The sequence below is a fragment of the Brachycentrus maculatus genome, unplaced genomic scaffold, assembly GCF_059751285.1.
Source record: "Brachycentrus maculatus isolate JH-2025_06_01 unplaced genomic scaffold, ASM5975128v1 h1tg000293l, whole genome shotgun sequence".
NCBI lineage: Eukaryota > Metazoa > Arthropoda > Insecta > Trichoptera > Brachycentridae > Brachycentrus > Brachycentrus maculatus.
In genome coordinates this window covers 577,501-589,956 of record NW_028281044.1, presented here as the reverse complement: position 1 = coordinate 589,956, position 12,456 = coordinate 577,501, and the positions used below count along the sequence as shown (strand labels likewise).

General features: G+C 27.3%; 1 protein-coding gene across 3 annotated transcripts in view; it reads left to right on the top strand.

Moving 5' to 3' along the window:
* Positions 1–12,456, top strand: part of Shal (Potassium voltage-gated channel protein Shal) — a 169,492-nt gene that overhangs the window by 107,694 nt on the left and 49,342 nt on the right. For all 3 annotated transcript variants that reach the window (XM_088267341.1, XM_088267339.1, XM_088267340.1), the window contains exon 5: positions 3,234–3,386. In XM_088267341.1, the coding sequence (XP_088123467.1) occupies positions 3,234–3,386 (153 nt within the window). The remainder of the gene's footprint in view (positions 1–3,233; positions 3,387–12,456) is intronic.

Genomic DNA, 12,456 nt, shown 5'->3' with positions numbered 1-12,456 from the left:
GATCCGATCATTTAGAAGATCTGCATCAGTGAATCCGTACTCTAACATCGAAATAATGGATCTTTCGTTTGATAAATTGCACCAGAGAATCTTTATCACACATATTATAACGATGAAGAATTAAAAAAAAAGTTTAACAATGTATTTTAAAATATTTAAAGCCATAAATGTTACATTCAATCCATATTACCGCGGGTAAACTAGGAATTTTATGACAAGTAAACACAGTACGGGATAATTCGTAGTCAGCGTCCTAGCAAAGAACGCAATCTACGAGTTATCTCGTAGTTGGCAGTCAACGTGTTAAGACCTATCGTAGCACGTGTTTCGACGCATTCCGTATCATTTTCAAACATGGTATCGTATATTTTTAAATTCTAAATTTTAGAGTTGTGTCCTTGGGACGTTGAAGGATCAAAAGTGTGTAAGAGCTGTTTCTTATTTTAATCAATCAATTAATTTATAATATTTTTGTTTTTTGTCAGTGGGAACATGGACAATAGGGGGAAGGCTTAAGTCATTTTTATATTGTTAATTACGGGTATATTATTATTTTTAAGCTTTACATACCGTGATTGAAAATAATGTGGAATGCATCGAAACACGTATCACAATAGATTTCAAGAAAAAGTGGTATTTACCAAGTAAAATTTGAATTAATAATAAAAAAAACAAATAATAATAAAATAAAAATTGTATTGACATGGAAAAGGTATTAACATGTTACGGCTCAACACAGGCCATGCCTAAAAAGCCGTAATTCATATAGTAAAAAAATAAATAAATAAATAAATGTATCTATGAAATAAATATGTATCTATGAAATAAATAAATAAAAAATACATACAGTGATAGTATATAGTAATAAACTAAAAATTAAACTTAAATAATTATGGGTATGTATCTGTATGAGATATAACCGCAAAGTAACTGTCTAATAAATTAATAAAATTAGATAAATACCACTTCAAATATATCATTATAATTCGTTACTTAATTTATCGATAAATCTACTCATGGCACAAATTTGATTGCGTATCGCGTATTTCCAGCTCCTAGGATATTTGTCAAAAATAAAGGTTGAAATATAAACCGTTAAAAAGTAACGAATCCGTTCCAATCGGGTAATGGAATAACTAACGGTTATTAAATTATTACTCGAATATCACGTCTATTTATATATTAAATGTTAAAATTAAACACTTATTTTTTGAGTCTACTAAGTTGTATTTTATTGTTAAAAACACATAAAATACAACTTAGCACACTCAAAAAATCATTGTTTGATTTTAACATTTAATATATAAATTAAAATGGAGTTCTACGAATTAAACCCCAAATCTTTAAAAAACATCTATATTATTAATGTTTAGTGATCTTGCTTAAATGTGGTGTTTGTAAAGTGTACTTATTTGACAATATGTTTGTAATATGTTTGTAATATGTTTGTACTATGTGTGTAAATGTTATTAACTGTGCACCGTTGTTTGATTGTATTAAATGTTTGATGTTTAATAAGTGTTATATTTCGTGTTTGTGTGTTATAATAATCCCTGAATGTTGTATGTTTTTGTGTATTTTACGTGTGTAAAATTCTAAATGTTTTTATTTTCTTATATTAATTTTGAATGTCTCTGTTTTATTATTATCATTTGTTTGTATTTATTTGAGATATCGCTCACTCCTTTCAAGAACGTCATAAATCAAAATACTTGATTTTTCAGGAGAACGTTTTTAAAGTTTAAAAATATAATGCAATGTATTATAAATAAATATCAAGCCACTTATTAAACTTTTTACTATGCGACAGATCTTTTGAGGTAAAACTTGAAGTTTGTTTCTCCATTTGAAAAATAATTAGTTTATTAAAAAATAAAAAAATAATACCTTTTCTTCAAAATGCAAAAACAACACATTCTGCCCTGTAGCGTGTAAATATTAAGTTAAAAATATGCCGCTTTTGCTGGGATATAGTACATTTTCTGGGCATTCCGAAAACATGCACAACTAAAATTTGACGATTTTTGATTTATGACGTTCTATCAAGAGAATGCTATATTTGGTTGAGAGTTCTATACATATGAAGATAAAAATAATAAATAAATAAATAAAATAAAAAAAATTTTGAACAAACGAAATATTTTTTTTTGTATTTCGATTATTGTTTTTAAACTGTCTTGGTTTGAATTATAGCAAATTTAAACAAAGAGCCTATTGTAAAATAAATAAAACTCATACTTTGTTTTGAACCACGTTTATTTTAGGTACCACTTTTTCCAAACGGCTTCGAAAAGGATACGTAAATCCCGAAAGATGACAAGGTGCTTGTCAAAACCAGTTGTAAAAATAGTACCAAATATAAAAGTCGTAAAAAACTAATGAAAACTTATTAAAACTAATTGAAAATATTTGAAACTACCTAAAATTTGTAAAATTGAGTTTAATTTATTTAATAAACTGTACCACATTTTATAAAGTTTATAAAATGTGCCACAAGACATCAGTAAAACATTAAAAAAGGAGTCTTTTTTAAGGACACAAGACATATTTAAGGGTGAAAAATTTGCTTAATATTTTTAAGAATAAAATAATATTAAATAAGTAAAAGTTGTAGAAATGTAAATACGTATTTCATGTTAATTGTTTTTATTACAGATTTAAATTTTACAAAGTGTACTATTTATATTGGTATAAATAATTTATCTGTGTTTACTTTGCTAATTGTTGTGAAAGGCAAACCAAATAAGGCAACAATATTAAATTAACATTTTTTTAACCATGGAATGATTAAAAAAAGTTCTATCCATCATAAATTCACCTTATCGTAAAAGATGACGAACGTGACTCGTGCTGAAAAAAATGGACGAGTGCCTCTCGTGTCTATTCTTTTACTTGTCTCAAAGGTTTCTAGGTTCGATTCCCAGGGGGGAAGTAAATAAATATAAGTGATTTTTTCACTCTTATATTTGTTCATTTTAACCCTGGGATGTTCACCTTTCCTTCATGTGTTAACGATCAAGATAACACTGCGTTTATATGATGCAGTGCCCAATGCGCCATCGGGTGCGGATAAGGAATTAAAGAAGAATAAACAGTTTTAAAATACGTTCTTCATAATTTAGTATTGTTGCCAGAACTGAATGTAACATATGGTAAAACGAAGCTTTTGTGTTTAAGTGTTTTTTTATAGCCATTGCATTTTATTCTAATTTTGTCGTTGCGTTTATGTCTAGGACCGCGAGTTCGTCGAGCTGGATAACCCGTATAACGGGGCCCCCAAGCGCCCCGGGAGCCCGAGCCCCCTGGCGAGCCCCGCGCACTCCACGCACAGCCGGGGGGGCCTGCTGCAGGCCTGCTGTGGCCGCTGCTGCCCGCAGCGCTATCAGGTAACGTCTCTGTCACGTGTACGTCCAGTCACATTCATTGCCAGCCATACTTATGACTGGCCACATTTGTAGTCGGCCATTTTATTGTCAGCCACATTTATTGCCAGTCTTGTTTATGCCCAGTCACATTTATTGCCCGTCATGATAATGCCGTTAAATTTATGGTCAGTCATATTTATAATTGGCTACATTTGCAGTCGGTCATATTGACTGTGAGACACATTTATCGCCAGTCATGATTATGGCCAGTCACATTCATAGTCGGACACATTTGTAGTCGGTCATATTAATATTGTGGCACATTTATTGCCAGTTATGATATTGTCAGCTATATATTTATAACCGGCGATGTATGTGACCGGTCATATTGATTGTGAGACACCTTTATCGCCAGTCATATGTATGGCTGGTCACACTTATTGCAGTCACATTTATGGCCACTCACATTTACATGCTACGTCTTACACATCACAAGACTGATTTATAGGAATAATAGATTTATCTTAACCACACTCACATTTATGATCAATCTTACAAAAAATAACGTACACAATAATTGAAAGAAGACAAGCTATAACCGTGCGTTGCTTCATATACAAAATTAACTCTTCTATGGTCTTTTATTTTTATATTTTAAAAATATTTATATAATTCTGTATTTATAAATTTACTTACTTTTATAAAATAACTTATCATACAATTTTATTCCTAAACTATAAAAAATTATACACCAAACTCATAAATAACGCTTTAATTTAATTTTTCTTGTGGTCATTAAAATGCGTAATATATATAATTAGCAAAATTTATTCAGCAATTAATATACCTCATAAAGAAAAAGCGACTTTTGCAAAATGAACAAATTTAATAAAACATGAAATTATGTTTTGAAATCTGGATTAAAAACACCTTAATTAAAGTAAAAAATCCCCTTTTTGTGTGATGAACGTTTTATGCTTACCAGTTTTCAATTATTAGAAAATAACTTATTTGAAACACACTTGACATTTGATAAAATTATGATATCATTAATAGCATGTTTTTGACGTTAATGAACCTTTGTGAATTTTATCCTTTATAAAATACTATAGTTGAAAAACTGACCGTGGCCATTTTTTTCAATCATAACTCATCACTCATACATATTTATTTTCAAAACACTTCCTAAATATAATCTGATATAAGAAATTAATTAATTCACGATTGATATAAGAACGAAATTTTTAAATTAAATTTTTGTCATGTTCTTATATATTGTGTTGTCATTTTAGACATTTAAATGTGATTTTATCTGTATAAATATACAGATAAAATAAATAATAATAATATTTATATTAATATAATATAATATAATATAATATAATATTTATATTTATATTAATATTAATATTTATCTGTATAATTCAGTGTCTAAGTCTTGAAGTATTTTGAATGATTTTATTTTATTTTTGAAATCATTGTATATCGCAATTTGAGAGATATTTTTTCATAACTTAAGAAGAATTGAAGTTTTTTTCCATTTCCTTAAATTTTTCTTGTTTTTCAACTATATTTTTAAATTACGTACACCACACTGCCAGCGGTTTAAAGTTTCTTAATATTCCTCAGTTTCATTGCACTCAAAGTATAGTCTCATTCTTAATAGTTCTTCATGGAATAAGTAGGTAACTTTTAAAAAACAAACAAAATGTTTATCTTCACTCCTTTAATTTTTCGTATGTGCGCAACCAAAGTATTTAATATGTAATAAAAATATATTATTTATTTATGAAATATTTTTATTTCATTATATAAACATACTAAAATTATTTTTCATCGCACATTCTCCAATCATTAAATGTTTTTGCGATATCCAATGGTAAAATGAAAATAAATGAGTAAATATAAAATAAACAAGAATTTCGATAGTATTCTTTAACAAAAAAACACATTATTTCAACTGGATTTATTGCCGCAAAACTTTAGAATCTGTACATAAATAAAGAATTTAGAAACACAAAGAGAAAGTTAATATTATTAGAATGACTTTGAATATAAGTAAAAAAGTGGAAGTAGATTAGAAAACATAGTTTTTTATTTAATTTTTAGTAAATTGCACCATTCTGAATAAAAAATACTTCTAAAATCTATTAGTTTTTCATGACTAGATTCATGAATCTATTTAAAATTATTATTTAAAAAATTTACTCGACAAAAATACATGAATTAAGCTTTTATTGAAAAACGGACCCTCGAGCACATACAGGCTGTTATTTTATTATTTTCAAAGCTTAATTTATGTATATACCTTCATTTTTACATAGCATCGAACATCGCACATTATTAAATTTTTATAGTTGATTCTTCTATCCACAGTAAACGGAATATCAAGTCGGTTAGTAAAAGAAGTAAGCTAAAATAGTGTAGTGTTTTTTTTTCAATTATTTTTCCACTTATATTCACATTTTTAGCTCGTCAAAAATGATTCCGATCGCAAAATGACAAAATTCTTTTCAAAATTGATCCTACCCCAGATTATATTGATGGTTGTGTTTTGAAAAAAAATTATGTTCAACCGCAGACACAATGAATGATTTTAATTACAATTGAATTAGTTTCAGATCCACACTACCAAAAATATATATGCACCCTTACCGATCTCCCCTACATTGGCAAATACAAATTCAATTGGCGTTTAAACGTAAAGCGTTTCATTTTATTTCTTTTGTTTTTCAAACAAAATTTTGTGTCTAAAAATGGCATTTTATCGAGGCGTGTATAAATAATTTTATACTCCCGTTTTTAACGAAATAAATTCCAGTTTATTTTGTATTAAATTCGTTCTGTTTTTTGCAATATCGAATAATATCGAAGAAGGATTGTCTGCTACCATAAAATGTGTATTTGAACGACGTCAAAGAAAAAAATATGAAACGCTTTGCAAACTATTTCTATGGTGAATTGATGATAATTCGCGGTCGCAAACATACTTGAACTGACAATACGACGCACCTTAGTTTAAAAAAAAAAGAAATCTAGATTTTTTTCTGTTTTTTGCCTGATGTGAAAAAATCATTTAGTTCATGAAACTGAAAGTTTTCCTTTAAAGACCTAGCACATCTAATTAGAGACTTAGAAATTGTAGAAAATAATCTTCGACATTTAAACTATTTAACATATCAACTATTTTTGCGTATGAACTAAAAATGACATACTTTTTTCTTCTTTTTTTGCATGCATTCTGCATGCGTCTAAAACCTTACATCAGTTTAAAAAGTATACAACACAAAAATATGCGCGAATATCATTTAAAAAAAATGCGACAGTAGTCTTTTTTTAAAGAGATTATTGCGCCATTTTTTCATTTGAATTCACGCGGGAAACTTCAAGTGTAAACAGCGACCATAAACAATTATTACATAGATTATTTTAACCATAGAAGATCGTCGTTTTTCAAATGCCAAAAAGTGTTATAGAGCAGTGAAAGAAGGGGGAGTTTCAAACCACAGATGATGAGAGCGCTTTATTTTTTCAATGCATTGGTAAGTCTCGTCAATCATCCTTTAGTTTGACAAGTGGCTGTCATTTCGGATAAATGAATTTCGAATCCCGGCCGATGGTTTTAATGAAACAGCGATGGATTGTCCGTGGTCGGATGGCCTTTTAAAACGGAGAATCTAAGATAAATAGCACAATCTCTCGAGAATGGTATAAAGTTTCAAGGGTATACATTTTCCCTAGCCTAGTATGATAATTAAAGCTAGAACAATTTGTTTTGCGACCATTGTAATATAAAACCGGCACGTAAATCTGTTTACATACCTATAAAATAATAAAACATGCTTACCGTTTATATTAATAGCTACGGCAAAGACGTTATGAAACGAAAAACAACTTTTTTTATTTATAATTTTGTTGGAACTTTTACTTAACTCAAATGTCTGGAAAGTTGAAAGATATTCTACAACGCAGTTTCAGCGATTCATCAAATGTTTTATCATATTTTTTTTTACAAATTTTTCTCGTCAGATTAGAGACGGATATAATGATTTTTTAAATTGATATTTAAATATAGATTAAGAAGAGTTACGGAGTATTAACAGGGCTTACAACATATGATAGATTGGTCTAAGTGATCACTTTATACACGTGTAATATTCACAATCCCAGTGTTCCGCAAAGTGTGTGCCGCGGCACACTAGTGTACCGTGGTGATTAGTTCGTGTACCGTGGAAAAAAAGCCTAGTTTTTTAAAGATAACATCCTTATAAACAATTGCTCAAAAATTTGATCGCCTGCGCTTAGTTAAACAGGCTCACATTTCGCGTTAAACATGATATCGCTCACTCCTTTCAACAACGTCATATATAAAAAAACTAGATTTTTCAGGAGATCGTTTTTAATAATTAAGAAAATAATAAAATTAAAAATCATAAAATTATTTATAATTTTTAATTTTATCATAATATTAAAATTATAAAATTATAAAATAAATATCAAGCACTTATTAAACTTTTTACTGTGCAACTGATCTTTTTAGGTAAAATTTTTCAGGAGATCGTTTTGAAAGTTTAAAAATATGATAATATGTATTAAAAATAAATATCAAGCCAATTGTTGAACTTTTTACTATGCAACTGATCTTTTTAGGTAAAACCAGAATGTTTTTCCCCATTGGAAAAATGTTAAGTATATTTAAAAAAATAATTAAAGAATACTTTTTTCAAAATGCAAAAACAACACTCTCTGCCCTGTAGCGGGTAAAAATAAAGTAAAAAATATGCCTTTTTGCTTGGATATAGTACATTTTTTGGGCATTCCGAAAACATGCACAGCTGAAAATTGACGATTTTTGATATTTTACGTTGTTGAAAGGAGTGAGCGGTATGTTATATATATATATGTTTTCGCTTTATATTAATTTTTCTAATAAATCACATGATAAACCTTGATTTTTCTTTGATGTACCTCAAAAATTTACTGATTTGGCAGGAGTACCTTGATCAGAAAAAGTTTGCGGAGCACTGCGCTATTCTACCCACGATTGACTATTATGCTACCCAAATTTTGGAAGTTATATTTAAGCTTCACGGTCGCCAATCAGAGGTGGAATGATACACGTGGTGGTGAATGATACACTTGTATTACAGACTTTCATATTTCTCTCGATTTATGTTGAAACGTCAACAACAACAAAAAGCTTGATACAAATAACTCCCACGTAGAGCGAAATCCAGAATTTCCATACTAAATTTTTAGCACACTTAAAAATAAGAATTAAATAAGAATAATATTTTTTATTACACGTCCTTGAAAATAAAATTTGAAAAATGTGACGAAAAAATATACATATTTTGAGCACAGTTTATTCTTTGTATATGTCGTAGTCATACAGGAGAAAGTGACCAAGTGCATTTTTTACAAAAACGTGATTATTGACTTTGATATCTTACTAGCTTAATATTGCCCTGAAAAAATCCCAAAGCGATTTCTTTGAAGGATAATTTATTGAATTGGTAAAAATGACTAACTCCATTGATTTTTTTTTCTTGCCAAGCAAAAGTGACTTAAATGGACTTCCTGAACATTTTACGTTGTGTTAGTTGGTCACTTTCTCCTGTACGATTAGGATGTATATATATATATATATATATATATATATATATATATATATATATATATATATATATATATATATATATATATATATATATATGTAATAAAATAACTAGGTACCTACCTATACATTTTATTAAGTACTTACAAATAGTACCTACACAAAACAGTTCCAGCTCAGAATAAAACAAAAGACTTCCGATAATATTATTAACTGTCAGAATCAGATAGATAGATAGATAGATAGATATAAAAATTATTATAAAGATAAATTAAGAATAAACTTTAATTAAAAAGCAACACATTGTTTATTTTATTATTATACACCCACTTTACATATTATTTACACTTAATTTTCAAAAGGAAAATATTACCACGTTATAAAACGACAATTTTGTTAATTGGAAATGGATTATGAAACATTAGATGTATTAAAACAATTACTACAATATGTTCGGAGTGAGAGAGAAAAATTAGAAGATGATCAAAGAAAACGATTAGAAGATAATCAAAGAAGACGTGGAAATTTAAGAACTAGTGATAAAATTAAAAATAAAAATCATGTGAAAAAAATTTCTACAAAATATAAAATAAAACATACTCCAGAAAAGAAGAATTTCGAAGCAGATTGTGTGAGCAGGAATCCAGTATTAGAATCGAAGGAAAATGCAAATGAACAATTAAAAGTTGTAAATTTGGTTAAATTAGAAGATATTTTAAAAGATCAGAATAAAAATGAAGACATACAAATAACACAGAAACAGTGCTTGAAAAATGAAAATAAAAATAAAGTAGAAAAAACTTCTACGAAAGATAAAATAAAATATACTCCAGGAAAGAAGAATTTAGAAGTAGATTGTCTAAGCAGGAATCCAGTATTAAAATCGAATGAAAATGCAGATGAACAATTAAAAGTTGTTAATTTGGTTAAATTAGAAGATATTTTAAAAGATCAGAATAAAAATGAAGACATGCAAATAACACAGAAACAGTGCTTGAAGAATGAAAATAAAAATAAAGTAGAAAAAAATACTACAAAATATAAAACAAAATATACTCCAGGAAAGAAGAATTTAGAAGTAGATTGTCTAAGCAGGAATCCAGTTTTAGAATCGAATGAAAATGCAGATGAACAATTAAAAGTTGTACATTTGGTTATATTAGAAGATACTTAAAGAGATCTGAATAAAAATGAAGGAATTCAAAAGAAAAAAACAAATGGATTGAAAAAAACTGTGTCTACTTTAAAAGGGTCAAGAAAAAAAAAAAGAAAGAAAGAAAAAAAAACAAGAAAGAAAAAAAAAAGAAAAAAAAGAAGGAAAAAAAAGAAAGAAAGAAAAAAAAAAAAAAAATTTATCATATCACTAAACTTATACCAGTCCCTTCACTACAAGAAGATGATCCGGAGGACGAGTGAAAATTTTACTATGAATTTTCATCCCCAAGGGGGGAGATGTAATAAAATAACTAGGTACCTACCTATACATTTTATTAAGTACTTACAAATAGTACCTACACAAAACAGTTCCAGCTCAGAATAAAACAAAAGACTTCCGATAATATTATTAACTGTCAGAATCAGATAGATAGATAGATAGATAGATATAAAAATTATTATAAAGATAAATTAAGAATAAACTTTAATTAAAAAGCAACACATTGTTTATTTTATTATTATACACCCACTTTACATATTATTTACACTTAATTTTCAAAAGGAAAATATTACCACGTTATATATATATATATATATGTGTATATATATATATATATATATGTATATATATATATATAAACATATATATCTATATATATATATATATATATATATATATATATATATATATATATATATATATATATATATATATATATATATATATATATATATATATAAACATATATATCTATATATATATATATATATATATATATATATATATATATATATATATATATATATATATATATATATATATATATATATATATATATATATATATATATATATATATATATATACATATATATATATATATAGAAAAAAACTGGGTGAAAAGTATGTAAATATTATCGTGTTTCGAGCCCTTAATGGTGTAGTTACTACGGATCGTAATATATTTTGTATGGTAAAAAATATAGCTAGTTAAAAATCGTTCTATTGTGTTAAAAAAAATGGTTTTATTCATACGTAAATTTTTGTGATTAAAAAGATGAGATTTTAAATAATATTTCAAGTCCATTTATGTCGAAAGTATAATGTATATATATATGAATACACAATATTTATATCGAAAATAATAGTTTTTAGGGGTTTCTTCGGGTTGGGATTGTTTAAAATAGAAAGAAGCACAAGTACTAAAAATATTTTTCTAAAAGCATACGAAAAAGACGTTAGTTGTGAAGTTTCTTATTTTTATTTGATAGATATTTTAATATTTTTTTATTTCCATAAATTTTAAATTTAAACTACAGGATGTGTATTGTTCCTATTATATGATACAGAAATCTCATAAATTCGACCATTAGGAAAAGTTTTAGTTTTGTATTTTTTTTTAAGTATTTACAACAATGGGAAGAGCCCGCTTTGATCAAAACCACTCGAGTAATTCCGTTCCTTATCCTAATGCTATATTAATTTGCCATTTTTGGCAGGGTTTTTACCATAAAAAGTTTATATTTTCATGTTTATTCTATGCATCGCAAAATATCTCCTGGCAGTTTTCCAAGTCGGCGATTGTCGGAATTGGAAGAAATGAGTTGAGAAATGTATCGGAAATATCAAAAATTTAAAGGAAATACTTCCATTTACTAATTAAAACCCCCTAAAAGGATTCAGAAGTGTTGGTTGATAAGATATACCATTTAGACGTTAATTGCCAACAAGATTTTCATAAAATGTCAAAAAAAATGTGTTAATGCTTGGGTGTTTGTTATGTATATTTCATATATCGCTCACTCCTTTCAAGACCGTCATAAATCAAAAATCGTCAATTTTCAGTTATGCATGTTTTCGGAATGCCCAGAAAATGTACTTTATCCCAGCAAAAGAGGCGTATTTTTAACTTAATATTTACCCGCTACAAGGCAGAAAGTGTTGTTTTTGCATTTTGAAGAAAAGGTATTGTATAATATTTTTTTTAAATAGACCAAACATTTTTCAAATGGAGAAAAAACCTTCAGGTTTTACCTAATAAGATGTGTTGCACAGTAAAAAGTTCAATAAGTGGTTTGACATTTATTTTTAATACATTGTGTTTTATTATTAAACTTTAAAAACGTTCTCCTGTAAAATCAGGTTTTTTGATTTATGACGTTCTTGAATATCTTCATTATCTTTGCTATCCTATCTGCAGACAAGCTAGTATAAAGAAAGTTTGAAAAAAATGAAAGCAGTATTTGCTTTAAAAAATACGACAAGTATTTAACTAACCAGTAACTTTTAATTTGTAAGTTGTAAAAAGGTGCCAGATAA